The sequence below is a fragment of the Seriola aureovittata genome, chromosome 1 (assembly GCF_021018895.1).
Source record: "Seriola aureovittata isolate HTS-2021-v1 ecotype China chromosome 1, ASM2101889v1, whole genome shotgun sequence".
In the NCBI taxonomy this organism is placed as follows: domain Eukaryota; kingdom Metazoa; phylum Chordata; class Actinopteri; order Carangiformes; family Carangidae; genus Seriola; species Seriola aureovittata.
The window spans coordinates 25,819,941-25,841,032 of record NC_079364.1 but is presented as its reverse complement, the minus strand read 5'-3'; the positions used below and the strand labels follow the sequence as shown (position 1 = coordinate 25,841,032).

The 21,092-nt window shown below is 42.6% G+C and overlaps 2 protein-coding genes across 6 annotated transcripts in view; one reads left to right on the top strand and one right to left on the bottom strand.

Moving 5' to 3' along the window:
• The window catches only part of LOC130166407 (BTB/POZ domain-containing protein kctd15), a 28,897-nt gene extending 23,755 nt beyond the window's left edge, over nt 1–5,142 (top strand). For all 3 annotated transcript variants that reach the window (XM_056372011.1, XM_056372002.1, XM_056371994.1), the window contains one exon: nt 1,441–5,142. In XM_056372011.1, coding sequence (XP_056227986.1) covers nt 1,441–1,599 — 159 coding nt within the window. In that variant the 3' untranslated portion in view covers nt 1,600–5,142. The remainder of the gene's footprint in view (nt 1–1,440) is intronic.
• A 644-nt stretch (nt 5,143–5,786) lies between these two features.
• The window catches only part of LOC130166390 (transcription initiation factor TFIID subunit 4), an 82,030-nt gene continuing 66,724 nt past the window's right edge, over nt 5,787–21,092 (bottom strand). For all 3 annotated transcript variants that reach the window (XM_056371966.1, XM_056371974.1, XM_056371983.1), the window contains one exon: nt 5,787–8,125. In XM_056371966.1, coding sequence (XP_056227941.1) covers nt 7,952–8,125 — 174 coding nt within the window. In that variant the 3' untranslated portion in view covers nt 5,787–7,951. The remainder of the gene's footprint in view (nt 8,126–21,092) is intronic.

Sequence of the window (21,092 nt, the reverse complement as noted above, 5' to 3'; positions counted from 1 at the left end):
TCACTCCTGTAATTAGAGAGGTCATCCTTTGCCATGAGTGTATGTGTCAGTATGTGTGTGTGTATGGGCGTCTGAAGAAACCAATCTATTTTGCGTGAACTGTGGCTCTGTATCTGGCAGGAGGGGTTACCCCTCGGCAAGACCTTTCATTTCCATGCACTGCACACTCCATTAAAAGGACGGGGGAATAAGTAAATACACAGCACTGCTAGAACTGGGATTTAGATATACCCCCTCCAAAAAAAAACAACATCCCACGAGGATTACGGCAGACGAGGAGAGAAAAGTGATGTTGAAGTTCACGTGTTTGTGTCTGAGAGTATCTACATTTGAACTGGTGTGTGTGTGTGTGTGTGTGTGTGTGTGTGTGCGCGCACGTGCGTGCGTGCATGTATCAATGCCAAGACACACGGGCTAACATGCATCGCCGTCTCCTGTTCTCTCCCTACAGCTCCAGCACTTTGTCCTCACACAGATCACCCAGAACTCCCTATCCTCATTCGCCGCACGTCGCTCTCTCTCCTTCGCTCACGGACCTCACTTCTCCTCTCACCCCAGCCTCATTACTCAAATTAGGAGCTCCAGTAATCACCACGCTGAGCTCCACTCAGCCCCTTAACACACCTCACTCACACTGCGCTCTCCTCATCCCTTTGAGCTCATGCCCTCGGTTCAGTAGCCAATCCAGTGCAAGCAGCATGAATATTGCAGAGGTGGTGTGATGTCGGAGTGCCCTCTGGTTTTATTCCATCGCTACGTGTGATTGGAGGAGGAGGAGGGTTAATGACACACGGTGCATATTATGACTGATGAAGACCTTAGGTTGATGTCAGGTGAACGGATGTATGGATATCAAAAAGTGATACCTATCCGCAACTTATCTATATTTTTTGCTGATGATCATTTAAATTTCACTGCAGACCTTCAAAATTCTGGTATTATCAATAAACTTTCTAATCAGTCGTAATTTTTATAAGGAAACGACTGACTGTGGTCTGATTTTATCTAGAAAAGAACGCTACGCTAAATATGAAGCTGCCGCCAGCAGCCAGTTAACTAGTTGAAGAATAGAAACACAGGAAAACAGCAATTTAGTTTCTGTGCCAAGGTAACAAAATCCACCTACCAGCACCTCTAAAAGCTCTCTAATTACATATTGTTTCTTGTTTGTTTAATCAGTAAAAAACCTGACGAGTAAAACTACAAATCGCCCTTTTACAGGGGGCTAGCATAACATAAGCTAAGTTAGTTGGCTGCTAGCAATAGCTTCATATTTAGCACACAGGATCGGTGTAAGCGTATTTCCCAAACTGTCAAACTTTTCCTGTATGAAACCTAGAGCCTCTATCTTTATGGGTAAAAAGTCTCAGTTAGATTTAACTCTTTAACTCATGGCTCTCCTGTTATTAATGTCCCTCTCCTCCTCTGTCCTCTCTGCAGGTTCTAGAGCGTCTTTTCCAGAAAGGTTTCAGCGTGGCGGCGTCATGCGGAGGCGGTGTGGACTCGTCCCAGTTCAGTGAGTACGTGTTGTGTCGCGAGGACCGGCGGAGTCTGTCCATCAACACGCCCATCAGGATAAAACAGGAACCCCTGGACTAGAGGATTCTGGGAGAGGGACTGCCAACACCCCACCTCACCCCACCTACCCACCCAATACTCCTTCCATCTTCTCACAGCACCGCACCCTGCCTACCCCTGCCCCCGTTCCTGCCCTAACAGGACCACAACCACCCCCAGCATACCTAAGTATTAGCAGAGGCTTGTTAACCTCACCAGCCCTGCAGAACTCTAAGGGGAATGTAGAACCAAACAAAGGGAAAAAAAAGCATCAGCAACAAAAGTTTTTGATTACGTTAAATAACGCCCAAAGAATCTGGGACTGTGATGAAAACAGCAACGACTACAAATGGACTCAACAGCAGCTCACGTAAACCATTTTAGCACCATGACTGGTTGATTTTTCCCTCATCTTCTTATAAAAAAAGGCGTCCTGTCCCTTTTGGAGGGACACAACCCTGCCATCCTCTTTGAACCCCAATCCATTGCACCCCTCAACAGACACACACACACACACACACACACACACACACAAACACACACACACACACACACACACACACACACACACACACACACAAACACACACACACACACACACACACACACACACACACACACACACAAACACAACACCGCCCTTCCTCTCCCCTTTCAACAGTGTGTCATCCACCTCTGTGTCTCTATGAGGTCCATGTATTGTCTGATTGGTGACAAATCTGGCCTGCTGTGGGACAAGAAAAACTTTGGCAGACAGGACGTTTTTAAGGATGACAGGAAGAAGACATAATCTGGTTTTACGAACCCTTCAAAAAGCCCAAGCCCCCCGAGACCCTGCGACCTTCCAACCCCATCCCACCCCACCCCCACAGGCCTGGCTACAGACGACGCCAGAGCTTTGCTCAAAACAGCATCGTTTGCCAAACTGATTGTTTATTACAATTTTTCATTGTTGTTTCTAAAGTATGTTCTTCTTGCTCCTTTTGCTGTTCTTATCATGACATGGTGTAAACAATTATTATTAATAGGATTATTTTTAATGTCTCTTTTTTCCTTTCTCCAATATGAAGGATGTATGAACATTGTATTCATTAGGCTTTGAGAGCTTGTGAGGGAGCATTTCTTGGCAGTAGCTGCAAAAAACTCAGATGTCTCCGGGCTATGTGGCTAAAGCGATCTGGCTGGCAATGCATTCAGAGCCGGAAAAAGTCCCATTGTTCAAATGGGAATGGAAGAGAACCTGGATGTTTCGACATTGTTTATAGTCAAATGTGCAGCACACATAAAAAAAGTGCTCTGGAATTTGTGCTTATTAGCTGTAAAACATATCTCGGGTCTCTGATCGAATTCTGTCTCACACGAGCACAAACGTTTGTTCGTATTGAGCCGAAACTGAAAGAAAGTTTGTAAATTTAAAATACAGGTTGAAGTTGCACAAGCTCTAAGTGTATTGCAGTTCTGCTGGGTAAGAATGTTGAAGACTTGAGGACGTGGAAAGCCGACGTTTACCAGTATGTCTCGTGATCAGCAAGAGATGTACTCTAAATGCTTAATGTTTCTTTGCACTTAAACGTTTCCTACAGAGCTGCCCTACCCTGCTCCCTTAAAACACGTTTGATCCCAGTGACCGGTGCCAAGTCGAGCTGTTAATCTTCTCATGCTTTAGCAGACTAGGACACTAAAATGTTTCAAAACAGGCAAAACTTCCAACAGAACAAATACTGCAGGTACCAAAGTAGACAAGGTGCCTATTTTATTGATTGTACAAACATAAAGACGCCATCTCTTTTTACAGTTTATAGCTAAAGAACACAATGCATTATTCAGAAGTGTGAAGAGTACCAACATTTGTTCCTTTAGGCCTCCAGTCTTGACAGTTTTGTTGAGAATAGCTCACAGTACCATCAGACCAAGTTTGAGAGGCAAAGTCTCTGTTTCAATATTGTCACTTCTAAGCCAAGATTATTTCTGTGGTTCTTCTCATATATGTATGGCAGAACCCAAAGTGAACTGTACTCCTAGAATCTGCGTGTTATTCACAAAGAGGCGAGTGGGCGGCATTTACTCTATCCTGCTCTCATTCTTTTGGTCTTATTCTCAACATTTCTGGATCAAAGACAGAAACAAGAAAGGCCAAGTTTTCATGCTTTATATTTGTGTGTAACTTACAGATGCTGTTTCTTCCATTCCAAAAGACTGAGAAAAAGAAAAAAAGAGAAGCTCATTCTGATCTTTGTGGGCCCTGGCAGTTGTTTGAGTTAAACTGGGGTTGTTTTTATAAACTAGTTGTTCATTAAAAATGGGCGGCACTTCTTCTGACCACACTGTCCTAATATCTGCTCTCTCCGGATGGCCGCTGATTAAACGAGGCCAATAAGTGGATAAAGATGAGCTCAGATTAAGTATAGCCCGCAGTCCTGTGCAGTCATCCCTGGGGGTCTCTCTCACAATCAAGCCCATCTTTGTTCTGACCTGCCAGTGGCCTGCGCCTTCGCATACAGTCGCCTCAAAGGGAATGGTCAACCAGGCCTTTCATGTGCCGAGGCATGTTGGGCTCTTCACAGCGCTCCTCGCCCCCCTCTGCCTCCCCGAAGGCTCCCAGCTCAGTGGTGCCAGTAGAAACTTGGGTTGAACCCCCTGCTGGTGTGTCATCCCCATGCCCTGGTTTTTGAGAACGCCCTCCTACGCTGTGGCTCGCTGGACCACACCGCAACAAACCAAACAAACTGATGAGTCAAATCTGAGCACACTCAGAACATACTGTACAGCCAGGCTGCTTGACTCTGCTGCTGAGCCCAAGATCTTTCATCCAGTTGATATGAGGTGTGGAAACTCATCTGGGTTAGTTCTTGAGGAAACAGGCGTAAAAACGATCCATGCCATATTAAAACCTCACATCTGCAAGAATTACTTCTTTTTTTTTTTTTCAGGGAGGAGGGAACGAAGGCATATTTTCTTACTGATGTGGCATTTTGACATCACAGAGTGGGCTTTTAGCTTCCAAGAGCTAAGGACTCATGCATATGTGAATAAAAACACGAGTGACCATTCAAACTTATACATAAAGTGAGAAAAAAGGAACAAAGACTGCAGGTATGGGTTTCTCTGTTTGCAATAACCAAACCAGGGATGCCCCCTCTCTACTCAGCGTATAAATAGCAGGCAACCTACAGAGCAAGTCAAACTTGACAGGACTGGAAACTTCCTAGACATGTTCACACATGCCGCCCTTTTCAGATGGTACTGGTCAGTGTTCAGCCAGTTCACATGGCATTCACTCCCACCTCTGAGGCAGGTCAGTTGTACAGTTATTGTAAACTGAATTATCAGGACTCTGGGTTTTACGAGACCCTCGTGTTTTTAAAAGACCTCTTAGTCCTCTTCACGAAAAGAATGAAAAGAATTCAAAGCTTAACACTGTGTACATATGGATTAAAACATTTCAAAGGGTATAATAAGGTGCAAATGTATATTATTTAAAGTGTTTAAAACAATTAGACTGTGGTATTAAAGGGCATGTGTTCATTTACAGTGTCTCCATTTGACTTTTCTTGCATATTTGCGATAATAAAAGGATGTACTGTATATCTGACGTGTGTCTCATTGCACTCATGTTGTTTGATTAGCTTTAAACGGGGAGGATAAGGCGTGAGAAGCACATTATTCTATCTGTAAAAGTGTTTATCACAGATGATGCCAGCTTCGAAAAATATCTACTGTCTAATGGGTCTGCTCTACTCGAGCATGTGTGGGGAAGGTGGTCTTCAGGGCTGAATCCAGATCAGCAGTTTAAAGCTCCAGAGGAACAGAGGAATAGGCCGAGATCTTGAAAAAACCAATATGCTCCCAAACCCCAATATTTTGCACTGAGTTAAACGGTTTGGTCTTTTCAAAAATGCTTCTGCTTAATTAGCAGCAGAAACCTAGGGGGACTTTTCATAGTTGAGCAGCAGCGCTTGACTCAGTTTGTACTTAGCATGTGCAATGTTAGAAATGGAAATGAAGCAGGCTGAATTAGTAGTTGACTTTGGTAAATCTGTCTGCAAAACATAACAGCTTATTTTTTTTCTTTTGAAGAGTAAGGAATGAACAGGGGGAAACATATTGCTTAGTTATTAAGTCATTTTAGACGAAGATTTGCATTTTTTAAAAATTCCCACCTACAGACATTTTACAGAGCGTGCTGTTAGAGGAAAAGAAAAGAAGGAATGGACAAAGTCAGATTCTGCTCAGTTTAGTAAACAGCTCATTTATTCCTTTACAAAATAGGTACAAATACATAAGTATTGTTTTTTCACACAAACAGGAAATTTTCAAGATATGTACAAGAGTTTACCAAAAATAACGTGGTTCTAATAAACACATAGTTTTGTAAACAATATTTACAAATCATCCTTACAATGAAATGTTATTTCTTCCATCTGTTTACATCAGTAATATTGTCCTAATATTTTGGCTAAAAAGCTGTAGTAGTAGTAGAAATGTCCTCCTGTGAAACCACCAGAAACCATAGAAATCATTATTAAAATCATTTCAGATCACCACAATAGATATTGTTGTGCTTGTTTTTAAAACATGGTGTTTTGGAGATAAAATTTATGAAAATGTGTTAAGGATAAAAGCCAATCCCCTAAAACAAAACAAAAACAAGAAATATATTAATTGTTAGAAATAAGTGTCTTTTAACAGAAATTGGCAATACTGCTTTTTACTTAAAAGAGTAATTTCTTTGCTATAATACAGTGACAGCTTTCAGTTGTCAGGTAAAATAGATATTAAAAAAAAGTGCTGTCAAAATGTACAATGCACAACAATTGTTTCAAATGTCACCCATATTTAAATAAATTTCAATATGACAAGAAAAGCTGCATAGAGGCCAAGATATTTAGTTAAATAGAAAAAACATAAACAAAAACATAATGGACATACTACAATAAGGATCGTTAAAAAAAAAAAAAAAAAAAAAAAAAAGGCGACAATGCAAGACGACATGTAAAAGCAGGCGTTTTGTTCCGTTCCTCTCTTCAGTAACACAAAGAGAGAAACAACTGGGAAAAATATAAATCACTTTTAGACTGGAATCATACAACTGCATCCTTCCAGTTACAAATTACTTTACAGCTGTGATGTTTCATTTCGCATCAAAATACAAACAAGTATAAGGGCTGTGCACTAAAATTCTTCATGAACTACGTTTGTCATTCATTCATTATCATTATTAAAAGAAGAGGGGCCTAAAAGGGGGCTCTGGGGGTGGGGGGGTGGCTCCCTCAAGAATAGGTTAAATCTCATTTTTTTCAAACATCATCAATGTGCAGACAGAACAGTCAGAGGGAAAGATAAAGGAATGTCTGCTTTGATCCGAGGTCCCACTCTCCACAATCACCACCACACCTACAACATCAACCTCTCTGAAGCAAAAACTTACCTTTCTCACACAGATATGTTGAAGCAGTGGGCGTGATGGGACACAACTTACAAACAACTAGTTATAAAGACAATGTTCACATTATATGTGGACAAAAAAAAAGAAATACTGACTCACTTAGACCAATCAGAAACTGGTGTCATAGTGCGGACTATGGTTTTTGTTTAATGACCTCTGCATCAGGGTCAGGGGGACTGTGTCTTATAACAAATACACTACAGGTGAACTGAATAAACCATCTAAATTTGACTCATTCAAAGCACATGGTTTTACATAACATCAGTTTTCATAATATTGACACATGGGTTATTCCATTTCTTACAAAGCTTACATGTGTTAAAATTATACATGCTGTAAAATAATTCAAAAAGAACTATTTACACGTAAGGAAAATTGATCATGATGCTGTTATTTGGAATCTCAATGTTTCAACATGATGTCTCATTACAGAAATCTGGAAAGGCTCATTTATTAAGTTCAGCTAAACTACATTCATTGAACTATGTTCAACAAAGAGCTTGTGGAGGATATTGTAGGCTGTGTCGAGGTGTGAACATAATTCTCTTTGCCTTATTTTGAGGTGCATCATTGAAGCTACAGCCAGTGATGTCAAATAAAAAGCTACCCAACATACGTGGAACTAGTTCTGGGTCTAGTCCTGTGACAAAAAAAAAAACTTTTTCCTCTAACAAATCCAACTCCAACATAAAGAATTTGATATGGCCTTTAAACTGAATGATCTAACTACGCACCGTGAGGATAAACAGAGAAGACACGGAACAACAGTTTTATTTTTGTACGTTTTTTTTTTTCCCTCTCTCTCTTTCTCCTTCTTCTTATTAAAAGCTACATCAGACATCACTACAGTACATATGGAGACACAGAGCTGGAACATTAGACCTGATCTGAAGGCACGTGGCTGGGAGGAGGAGGAAGAGGTTGAGGTGGACGCTGAGCGGAGCAGAGCTACTTGAGCAGGGCACGGTAAAGGAGGAGGGAGTGGGCGGTCTCTCTCTCCTGCTCCATGTAGAAAATTAAGTCCCTGAGGTTGACGCGAGTGATGCGTTGCCGCGTGTACTGGCGCGATGAGGTGGACGGGACGGAGGAGCTGGCTGGGGAACCCGCCGTGCTGCCTGAAACCTGGAGACAGAGGAAAGGGGTCAGAAGGTGAGATGGAAGGATTCATACAGGATACCTCAACACTGTCCACAGTTTTCAAGACTTAATGTAAAAAAAAAAAAAAAAAAATTCCTACATTTTGACATCTGTGATCCTGTTTTGCCTTTCATCACCACAACAAGCATTCAGTCTATTGCTAGGTGATCGCTAATTGAAGGGGGTGATGGACAATCACCTCTATAGTTTTCATTTTCATTTCCACAAATATCACAAAAATTAAAAGATTTATCGTCATGGCTACGGGGACATGGCAACACTTTTGGCAGTGCTAGCAGCACGGCTGTGTTGTCAGCCTGCCAGCAGATCCAGCTCTTTGGTCCAGAATGAAATACTTCAACAGCTATTCGCCATGACATTTTGAACAGACATTTCCCAGACGATGAATCCGAATAACATGACTTTTCCTCTGATGGGACCATGAGCTTGGCATGTTTGTTTTGGAGTGAAATGCCTGGACAACGATTGGATGGCTTGCCATGAAATTTGGCTCACACATTCAAATTCGCCATAGACTGAATTGTAATTGTAAGTTTGTTGATCCTGTAACTTTTCATTTCGTTCCACCCCCATTTGTCCTTTGGTTTATCACCAAATATCTGCAAAACCAATCACATTTCCATCAGCCCCTAGTTCTTTGTGTAAAGTGCTAATTGTCCCATGTTAGCATGTAAACGTGCTGCACTAAGATGGTGAACATGGTAAATATTGAACCTGCTCAGCATCAGCATGTTAGCATGACTACATTTGGCTAAAGGCAGCGCCTAAGTGCAGCCCCACAGGGCCTCTGGCATAGCTGTAGACCCTTTGTCTTGTTTCAGTCCAAAGGAGATGATGAAAGTGACTTTCCATACTCTTACTCATACCCAGTTTTTAAATGGCAAGGCTGTTTGATATTAATCAACAGTGGCTATAAGTACTGCTAAAGTGGCCTACAATATGCTAAATCCTAACCCTGCCCCTGTCCTCAGGCCCTTGCTGGACTCTAAATACATGAATGCGTGCGTGTGTTTTTATGTGAACTAAAAAATAAAGTAATTGCGCTATTTATCAGGGACATTAAATGGCTACTATTATGTTTGGGTCTCCTTAACTATGTGTGTTTTGCACTTTTTTTCTCCTCACTTTGTCTTGTGAGAACAGAGTCTCGGTGGCGCGGTCAAAGGGGTAGTTTCCATGGTGAAACACAAAAGTGTTTGGAGTAAGCAACACTATGTTTCCCATTCACCAAATGAAGTAATCATTGTTGAATGGCAAACACATTGACAGTATCAATAGTAAGGAATGCCGCCGCCTCCAAGCAAGTGTACACCTCCAGTTAAAAAAAATAATCCCTCTTGCAGAGAATGAATGAGATCAAAAAGACGCACTAATAACGTCCAGATCTTCAGGTGCAGCCGAGTGTTGTGGGATTTTATTCTTAAACAGGCCGAACACAAGACTGAGAAAAACATCGGAAACATGCTCCTACAGCGAGGGAAACCATCATTTCTCTTTACATCGCCCGAAATATGAACGGATTTTCCCTCTAAATAAACAACGCTGCTGACATAGATCTGAGCTGACGTCCCACTCTGAAATGGAGCCCTTGTTGTTTGTATTTGATCCAGGAAAAATGAGAACGATAAAAAAGGGAGTGTATACAGAGGCTGATACAAATCAAGAGATGCATTTACATTTGTAAATGAGAAACACTGGGAAACAAATCCAGCAAGTGCCCACTTGAACCCAGGCAGAGAGAAATAAGACAGAAATTCCAGTCAGGAACACCCTCTCACAATTACATTGATTGCGCCACTCTGTAAACACACAGTACAGACAGGCCCTAATTGCAAACATATGATGGGTATGAATTTACAAGAACCAAACCAAAGTCCCTCCAGCACCCGCCCCCCCCCTCATACGCTTGTCTTTGTGTACACTGTGTGACGATGCCTTGTCTCAAATTTCCCTCTGTACACTCTCTGACCCCGGGACACTGGATGAGGAGTGAGGACAGCCAGGCCACTGTTCTCACCAACTCACCTCAACCACATCTACCATCTCTGGTCAGTAGTACTGACATGCCGGGAGGGAGTTGAGTTGAAGCAGTGAGTACAGCCAGCTCATCGTCACCCCCGGGGCAAACCAGACCCTCACTTTGGGGAATGACCTCGGCCTAATCAGGTCAATCATGGCTGACCACATGTGAAAGATGGGCCTGCCTACTGCCATGCCAATTACTGCCACTCACAAGTGAGGCCGGCGACAGGGCCACAGATTTTACCAATCAAAGCCATCCATCCACCTGGACGGATGGGCAGTGGTCGCCACAGGCAGTCGGTGTTGGGGTGGTGCCGTGGCCACAGCGGGTGACGTTGGGGAGGACGGAGACAGCACTTATAGCCAGACATTGCCGCCCAGGTAGTGTGCCACGGCTCCCAGAATGCCTCATTCCTTTCAGGGACAGGGCAGCCCCTAAGTGATCCAAATACAGGCAGAAAGGTCAGCGCTCATCCAGTTCACTCAGCGCAGCCTCTCCTCTTCCCTCTGTCTTTATATGCCCTCCACGTAAATATTTGCAACAACGCAAACACCAGTATGTTGTTGTTGGTATCTATGGAGACCGATCCTTCTCGTCAGTACACGCAGGAAATCATGTTGTGGAGGAGGGAGCGGGGAGGGGAGGGGTAAACACCAACGCTAACCAAAGCAGATGGTTGAGTGTCAGTTAAAAAGGAAAGCAAGACATCAACGACCACGCTTTCCCTGTCGCCAGCAATTACACAGTAATTGTGTCTAAAATTCATTGAAAAACAAAATGGCAGGCTTTGTAAGGTCACGGTGGATGAAAAGAAAAAAGTGATAAGAACAGAAAAAGAAGGAGAGCAGAGGCACAAAGAAAGAGAGAGAGAGAGAGAGAGGGGGAGAGCAAAACTGAAAGTCTCAAAATCAGCTTTGCCAAGAAAGATCCATGAGGCAAAAAACAGCATCTGTCATTTTATCTGTGATGGGCGCTTGGAGGCATTATGTCATATGACATATCCATCGTACAGAACGCGCAGGGATACTTCGATACATCTCTTCAGACATTTGACTTGTTTGGAGCAGGGGACAGAGAAAAACAGAGAGAAAGAGGGAGCAGGGGATAGAGGAGGAGAGGAGAGGAGAGATGAAGCTCATCTATAGTCTGGCCTCTTTGCTGACTCCGGTCTTCAGCCACATTCTATTGACGTACACGACAAAGCGCCAATGGGCAAGGCACATTGTTTTACACTATTCCACTCCCAGTGGCGTCCAACAAACACGTGCCTGCATGCGAGAGCACAAAGAGTGAGGCTGAGTATGTTTTGTGTAACAGGCAATTAGTGTAAAACTGTTTATAGAAAACAACACAATAGAATAAAAGACAGAATAAAAAACTTGAAACCTGTGACAAATTTCGCCCACTCTCAGAGTCTGATGTGGCAATCAGGCAAATAACTTACTGAAATTTCAATAATCCCTTGTGTGCATAAACTTCACATAACATCTGTAAATGCTCCAACCATGTGTCACGAGTATCGCAGTCATAATATAAGCAACTTTAATACGGTTACTTATAAATCATGGAAGCTGCCAATATTTAGAGAGGTCGTCCACAACAAATATTAAAATAAAGAATAAGGCTAGCATTATCCTTTATTTTTTTTTTACTGTTTACAAATCCCATAAAAACCCCAAAACCACCAAGCCCACTCACTCTCACTGAAGATGTAAATCTATAGAACCCAGAGCAAATATATAGTTTAATATATAGAGAGAGTAAAAGCACATTTTAGTTGGGGACTATTTTCAAGAGCAGATTAATACACATTTGCTGTTCTAATGAGTGTTTACAACAGCAAAATAATATGTAGGATTGACTCAAATACCTACAGTAACCAACTGATCCCCCTGAATCCATGAAGACTTGTTCCCGAACACAAGTGTATAGAAATGTTGCTGAGCATCATCAAACACATTCAGAACAACTCTCCGAATACTCATTATTTTAACCTTTATGTGCTGTTATGTGTTTTTGGTTTGACTAGGCCAGTATGGTTGGTTGGATACCTATCATCATCATCATCATCATCATCATCATCATCATCATCATCATCACCTGTGATGCTCAGACGTACAGAGAAAAAACAGAAAGACAAAGTCAGCAGGTCACACTTTCATGTTCTCAGCCCTCTGATGACCAGCAACATTCACTTCAACCTTGAGAGGACAAAAATTAATTCCTATTTTTGCTAAATTTACTTTTGATTAATAATGTATGTACCTCTCTCTCCCTCTTCTTCACTTGAGCTTTTGACTCCCTGTCTCCAATTGTGCAGCAGCAGCAGTGATGCTTGTAGGTGTCTTGAGGAATTTACATTCAGTCCTTTATTGTTTGAGAAAGCAGAAGGGGGTTGGGGCAGGAGCGGTGCTGGGGTTCTTGCTGATCTGTGGCTTTGAACCCTGAATGGCACCTGTGCCTTGATGCCGGAGCCAATATTGGATTTGGCCCAGGTCACAGCTTAGGGCGGTGGGTTAATGGCCCACTTTGCCAGGCACACAGAGCTGCTCGGCCCTGCACAGGGCCAACCTGCTGTCTCAGCACTCCACTTCTCACAAGCAGAAGTTGCAGACAGGGGCTGCATGGTGGGAGAAGACACACACACACACCACACACACACACACACACACACACACACACACACACACACACACACACACGTGTACTGTATGTACCAGTATGTGACGACACAGCTGCTCACATACTATGTCAACTAAAACTGCAACATGGGGAAAAACATTGCTCAGCATTCATGTTGAGGGATAAAGACTAGCCCCATGTTGGTTGAGAAATAGATAAGCTGTTCATGATGCAACATTACTCTATTGTTGTTATTACTTTGATGCTGAAAAATCCGTTTAAAGTCTGATGTCTGTGCTTCAGGCAAGGAGGACATATATAGCACAACAGAGACAGACTGTTGACAAGCTAAACAAAGAAGTGAAGCAAAAGCTGAACCAGGTGGTGTTTTATGAAGTTAAAGCCAGGGTGGAAATTAACAGCAGCCACTAGTCAAATACTGATGAATTTTGCGTATAATGCTGGCCAGGTAGCTAGCATTGATTGTGTTTGCTAAGTGCAACTGGCTGGTAAAGTCTTTAAAGCAGCTTGCAGGTGGTGAGGTTTTCCTGATGGGGCTCCTCTCATCACGAGTGCCTGACTGACTGACAAACATGCTGCATGACTGAAGGACTCACTGATGTGCTGACTGACGGACTAACTAAAAAAAACTGGCTGTTTGGCTGACTGGCTGAGGGCCTGACTGACTCACTGACTGGCTGACTAATTTACTGACTGACTGACTGACTGACTGACTGACTGACTGCCTGGTTGACTGACTAGGTGCCAGGAAGCAAAGCTTTCCCACATGTTCTCCTCCACGCCGCATTTCAATCGGGGAACGCTGCCTCGTCCCTTCACAGTGTTTACAGTGTGGAGCCCAGCCGTGGGAGTGCAGCCCCGCTTCATCTCCACACTCGGCCTGAAACGCCTCTCCTACGGCCGCCATTAATCAGCAACAGAGACTTTCTCTCTCCCTCTCTTGCCTCTCCTTTTTCTTGCTCCTCTACGCCCACAGACATGCTGGATGAGGCCATTTTGAAAGAGTTAACAGATGTCGGCTGATTTGCCCGGGGCTTTCTGACATTGCCCGAGTGATGTATTTGATGTGGAGTTTATTCAGCTCTAATAAACGTATAAAGAATTAGAATAATAATTCACAGATGTACATACCCAGATTATATGCCGGAGCCTGTCTTTGAAGCAGACAAGGCAGCCAAGATTAACAGAACCAGGGGAAAGGATGAAAGGGTTTTGGTTCAGTCCACCGATAATCATAGAGGTCAGGATGGACTAATACCGCAGCTTTATGTTCATGCACCAACACAGACGGCCTTTGTTCTGATCACAGGTTCCTTTTCTGTAGTAAAGCCTAAACAAGAAGCTGCCATTGTCACTGTACTTATTAAAAATGGAGCACAGTGAAACACATTTGCCATATCTGTTTTTTCTTGTGCTTTTTTTTAATTTGTCATTTTGTGAACAGCAGGGAGAGAAACTGAAAGAATAAAGGGGAAAATAGAAAAGGATGAGAGTGAGGTCTAGCATTCTGATCATGGCAGAAAAAAATGAGGGAATTACTTTCAAAACAAACAACTTCCATTTGCTTCACAACTAAAGAACAACAAATCTCAAAAATGGCCAGTTGCAGAGCATCTTAATACCCACATAAACCATAAAAACAGCTACACAGCTCCATGGCAATGCATAGCAACCGTGCAGAATTTCAGTCAAGGAGAAAGAAGGCAAAAAAACACCTTATTACTTCTAACTCCTGCAAGCCATTTTGGTCTCCAAAGGTTTTAGAGTGCCGCAGGCCATGTGTCTGCAGTGTTTCGGGAAATGACTTGCCTTCGCACGAACACTGCTATGTTCTGCAGCACTGCTGCCCCCAGCATCCCCGCTCAATTTCTGTTTAACCCCTTCCTGCCTTCCCTCACACTGACTCACTGCAACAGAGAGCTCACACCCAGCACAATACTGTCACATTGTTCAGCCTCCTACAAACCAAGGCAAATCAGACCAGCTTTTTCACGAGCTAACACATTAACTCCACGTCTAATTTGGCTACTTAAGCATGTGATGGCTCTTAACAAACATGGTGTAGGAAAGGCGTAGGGTTATATGGGGCAGAGAAAGATGGGGTAAAATGCCCCCTTCACCATTCCACTTGATCTACTACAATATGCGACACAGTTTGCACACTTGAGTGTGTATCAACGGTGGATTAAATCTGCAAACTCGTTGACACAACACATAATTAAAACATCTTGCTCGAGGTCAGGAATTTTCTAATTAGTAGTGTACTGACAAAGCTGCAATTCCATCGCCCTGAGTTTCAAAGTCCACAGGTTACCGCTAAGATGAAAGCTGACCCTGAAGCACTATTCTGCAGGGCTGCTCATACAATTCCTCAGAAGACAGTCACAGGGTCACCAAGCTAAACAGTGTGCTGCACCCGGAACCTCGCTTCCAAACAAAGAACTTCAAACTTTCCTGCCTGGAAACACAATCTTGCTTTTTCACCCCCCCAACCCCCCTCACCCCCCTTCTTTCTTTTCAACCTAAGAGAAACAAAAGATTGTGTGAAGGCAAGCAGAGGAAGAAACCATAACATTGTTTTTAATCTATTTAATTAAAATGCTCTGAGCCTGGCTAGCTGAACAACTTGTTAAATACTGCAAAGGCTTTATTAGCTGTGTCTTTGTAGCTTAAGTTGGAAACACCATTTAGGATTGTGGGTAATAACATTTTGTTCACGTATTGGTTATTATTGGCTATTAAATGAATAAAAAGGCCTATTGTGTACAATCAGAATAGTACAACAGCAGTGCAGCAGCTAATAGCACAACAATCCAGATGACGATTTTGTTGTTGTTGAGATTTATAAATCAGCTTTTATTTATCTGAAGATCAGGATCGCATCAATGATCCACCGAGCGATGCGCTCAGTGTCCTTCCTCTTTGCTGTTTTCTACAGAGAGAGCGCCAGTAACTGAGAAACTGCTAACAGCCTGCCTGATAACCTGGACAATTAGCACGGGCCAAGTATCTTTGGCTACATAAAGTATCAGAAGTAGAACTTTTCAACATTAAATATTCAAGGCGTTTCATATATAAAATGAACCCAATTAGAGTTAAAATAGGAGAAGTGTAATAAGTCTCAAGTCAGAATGCTTGTCTTCAGAACTACTCACTAATGAGCCCTTGTTGGTTTTGCACACTTTACTTTCAATGGTGTGGCACTGTCATTTCTGCTGGTTTTTAATTTTTAATTCAAGTTGAATGAGAGGGTGGTGACTGAGTTAATAATCAAGGCACTGGGGTGTTTTGCAGCCGATGGATAGCTGGGAGAAGTTGCCAAATGAGGCTTGTGGTCCGCCCTTTGATGTCTTTGTGAAACGTTCCAAATAGGAACAACCAGTTAACAAAAAACTATCAGTTCACGCTGGTATCGAACATAAATGACCACACTAAGGGTAACGTATACTGCAAATGGCCTAATTAGGGGAGCGGAGTAGGCTAGCAAAATAGCGTGGCACTGAATAACACAGAACCCAACACAGAGACCAAAAGGCAGCAGGATAGATCCCGCTGCTCCGCAGACATGTGCTGTATGCTGAACCGTCAGTCTTCACATAAATCCTCATATGAGCAGTCACACATTTCACGTAGAAAAAGAGGAGCACACCAAGGGGGCCACAGTAGATATGCAGATGGAGGAGATAAGAAAGCACATTTACTGCGGTGGTTCACACTATGAATTGGTCCTTGATCTCAAATTGACATAAATGGGGCCATTTTTGACATCATTTAGCCATCACAGGCTCAGTTCCAGCGCCGCTGTCACTGGTCCCCATGCACCTGACGTGACGCCTGCTAAGAATGAGAAGCAGGAAAATGGCTGTCTGAAGAGCAGGTCTGATTAAAATCCAGGCTCTTCTGGGGAAAGTGTAGAATTTTATATAGATGGCCCAGAAAGACGAACCAAAACTTCACTTTTCTTTCTTCTTTAAAGACAGCTTCTGTGAACATTTGTGACCCCCAGTGTCATTTTTTTTTTCCAACAAGCTGCCAGGGTGAGCGGCTGACAGAGTTTTTACAGTTAGTCATAAATAAATATTTCCTTTACCATTAATACCATTTACCATTTATGATGTCAATTCAACTTTAACATAAATATGCTACTTATACTAACACTACTATTGGTTCTTCTGCAAAACATAGAGAAGTGTAGCGATTCCACAACATGGTACATTTGGCACAAGAAGTTCCGAATTAAAACTGCATAATATGCTGTCAATTAGGAATCTGGGGGTGGGTTGGGGGTAAAAATGGCAAGCAGCATTGCAAAATTTGGACTCAGTTACTGAGTTGTTCATTATAGTTTTGCTGGCACTTTCCTGGAGGCCTCATTCCTCCCATCAGATTCCTCTTCCACAGGCCCAGAAGGCTTCCTTCCTACCTGCACAGCATTTTGGCAACCTGCTTTATTATACCACGTACAACAGCATCATTTTCTAGGCAGCTGTGTGTGTATGTGTGCGTGTGTGTATAACGCTTATCTACATATTGACTTGGTTTAAACCCACACCCTTGTCTGCCATAATAATTACACATTTTGTAAAAGGAAGTACTCAATTCTTCCTGAACCTGAGGCGGGCAGCTGCAGGAGTTGCCCACCGGCGCCCCGCAAACACACCTCCGGCGCTGCCTGGTATCCAAACAGCTTCAGCAGACACCCACAGCCATTGCCTTCCATGGTGTAATGGTGGCTTTCTATTAAACTCCAACTGAACAGAAACCGCCATCGCAAGCACGGTTATATGTGTTTCTGTGGATTGCAAGGACAAAGCAGTTGGGAGAGGTCGCACAGGTAATAAAGACAGCAAGGGCCTGTTTTATAGTTGTCAACAACTCAGACCACACAAGCACACATTACTGCACGCATCTCAGCACATACACATACACACACACACAGCAAAGCAGCGGTGTGTAGTGACACAGAGCAGCCGAGAAGGTATGTTTTTTTTGGTGGCTCTCTGGACCTTGTTGTATGTGCATATAAAAATCGCTGCATGCAAAAGGCCATGCGACCGCGTCTATTGCTCAGAACTGACTTGTAATCAGAACACCGATGTGGGTGTTAGAGGCCATATCTAGCTATTCACAACTCTCCCAAAGTTCTATCAGTGGAGGGCGTTCATTAGTCCAACAAATACATAATTTATGCAATCTAAAAAATACATGTGATCATGAATCAAAATGGGAATGAGAGACACAGAAACATTGAGGTTCTCTGGTGATGCCAATTCTTTTTTTCGGGAAAAGCGAATAGAGGTCAAGTGCTGGGCAGCTGCTCTGCCAAACACGGCCAAATGCAACATCATTGTTCTGCTGTTTAGAGGCCAAAGCAGAACCAGACCTCATAACGCAGTACTTAATACTAGCTGGGATCTGTGGTTATTGCAATTATTTTTCTCTCAGACAACACAGACTTATCATTATTCAATGGTTTAGTGCACTCAATAACAGCTACATTACATAGAATAAATCTGCACGTACACGGCGTCATATTAATGGATTTTAGTATCTAAGAAAGATTGGATTCATTCAGGCAATTTGGGAGACAGTAATAAACTGGATGCTGACTGACAGCACTGGGAGGACACAACAATTTTCAGCAACACATATAAAAACAGCAGTGGAGCCAGTAGCCTTTATCCTCTCCCCGTTCAGGACTGATAACATTCATGTGCATGGTGATGTCTGAATTCTGCTGAGATTATTTGTCAAAAACGCCTGAATTTCACAGTTAATTGGCCTCCCTAATTAGCACAGGATGTCTAATTCCCATTGCAGTCAGTGTGCTAAATGGTAAAGCTTTAGCAAGCGGATGCCATTCCTTTTGGTTTGAGCAGAGAGACTCCCCGTGCAAGCCGAGCTACACTGTACATTACGCACTCAATGATCGATTCTAAATCTTAATTAGGGAAACGACAAACAAGCAAGGACACTTAATGAACTGTGTACCTTGTCAAACAGCTGGCTGATTATATTTATTGAGATATATGTTAAATTTAATGATTTGGGCAATTAACTGTGGACCCCTCTGTAATCTCTGAGGGACATAAAGGGGCCAGGGAGGCGAGCACCAGGGCCACAAACCTAATGGAAAGCAGCTGACAAATATTTGTCATCCCCAGAGTGCTGAAACAGGCGTCAGGAGCTCAGAAGACCTTGTGCTCAGAAATAAAGATGTCACAGAAGACATGTTTCAGGCACTCTCTGCTTTGCTGGGACCTCATCCCATTTAATGATCTGAGATGTTCAGCAAAAACAATACAGAAACATAACAAAAGATATCTGAAAGTGGGCACAGTCTTTATCATCAGTGCCTTTTTTTCATGGCCATCCATTTCTAACTTTTTTTCTAAATTGGTCAAATGGAAAGCAGTGAAAAGCGAGGAAAAAAAAATTAAGCTGAGCCGAAAAGTGCGACTTGGATTTAATATTTTATAATTGCCAAGGGACATTCTAAGATCAATGAATTTTTGCCCGGGACGCACATCAGAAAGAGATGTACTTCAGTCTTTTTAGGGAACATTGGTCTATTTAATTCCAGTGTCTGATGCATGTGAAATATGCCTTCCATGGCCTCCTTCTTCTTCCCCAGGCACTGCTGCAGGCAGACATTACCACTTTTAATGGGCCGCCATGAGAAGAGGCAAGTCAGCCAATAACCCATCCTCACTAATGGATCGCCTTGTTTGTTCTCTTTCACCATTTTCTGAAGCTAATTTTAGATGTTCTGTTTTTCCGTTTAAAGACAAAATAGAGGACACTGTATCACAACAATATTTTAGCAGAAAACATTGAAATAAATGGTCTTTAGACGGAGCAACGGATAAGGACTGCATCGTTTGAGCATCTCTGCTGAGTGAAGTAGCTGGTGGTTGGTCCAGGTTATGATGAGTAGCTCAGTAGTAACTAGAAGCCAAAGCACGGCCCAGTGGGAGACTGAGAGAAAAAGGGACTTCTGGGGCCTGTAGTAAAAAGCTTAGAGAGGGCAATAATGGGGGTAGTTGACGGCAGTAGTTTTAGGGGTGGGAATGATCAACTCATCTGAATTTACATTTAACAGTGTCACTAGAAAGTAAAAACTTGCCGTGGCTCATCAAAACAAATTATAATTTCTGCTTTACAATAACGCTGTCATCTGTTGCTGGCTTATCTGAGTGGTTGTATATTTTTGATTAACACAATATATATTTTTCATAGATGATCATTCAATACATTTTTGAAATATTCACATTTATCGAATGGGTGACCTTTGCACTGCAGTCTTTTTGGTGTAGCTTTGCATCACTCAAACATCACATTGTTCAGCCTTTTATCATTGTATAGTATCATTGAAATATGAAGGGTTCACTTCCAATGACATTCCCACACACATTATAAAATACATCAAGCAGAGACAACTAACACAAAAGCGTGTGTGTGTGGGTTACATTAAAAAAAAAATCCCCTTTTCTTAAAAATGCAAACTCCTCGAGATCAGCTATGATGCACTAAACGTAAAGATGGTGCTCAATTATTTAGTGTTGAGTTTTAAGCAGAGAAGTGCTGCTTACAGGATGCATGATACACACCTCCACCAAGAAAAGTCCTGAATCAGATTCTGCAAAACTGAAACTACGCTCTATGTTGGCATTTCTGCCATCTAGTTGTAGTATTTTGCCTACTCTATACATATTACCACCTCTCATCCACCCTCCTTGGCATTCCCCTGCCCCCCCGCTAGCACCTAATGAAAGATCTTCTCCAGCTTTTTCCTCCTTTCTTTCCCCAGGCTCAAACCTTGACAGCTGACAATGGAGCTGACATAAAACTTCAAGTCAAAGCAAAACAAACTTAAACACATAGCGACAAGAAAATGCACTGCTCCCTGAAAGCAGCCAGGGTTAAATCTAACAGCATCGCAGGAGGTCCTATAAATAACAACAGTAAGTCACACAAAGACACAGGAGTTTCTTAAGTGAGCCATAACAGAAAGAACTCTCCGGGCTCTCCAGGGCTCCACCATGTAAGTTTCAGAGGCTCCGTGTTGACAACTTCATTAGTAGCGCCCGCGCTCTAAAACTCTCAAGTTGTTCGACAACATTATCACATGTTAAGAATAAGAATTTGGAGGCCCAGAGTTTCCATCTCCTCCAGGATAGAGGAAGCACAAGCAGGCACCGAATGGAAGAGCAGCGATCGAGGCGTTTTCTCTGACGATCCCTATGAGTGGTGAAGGCGTAGGAT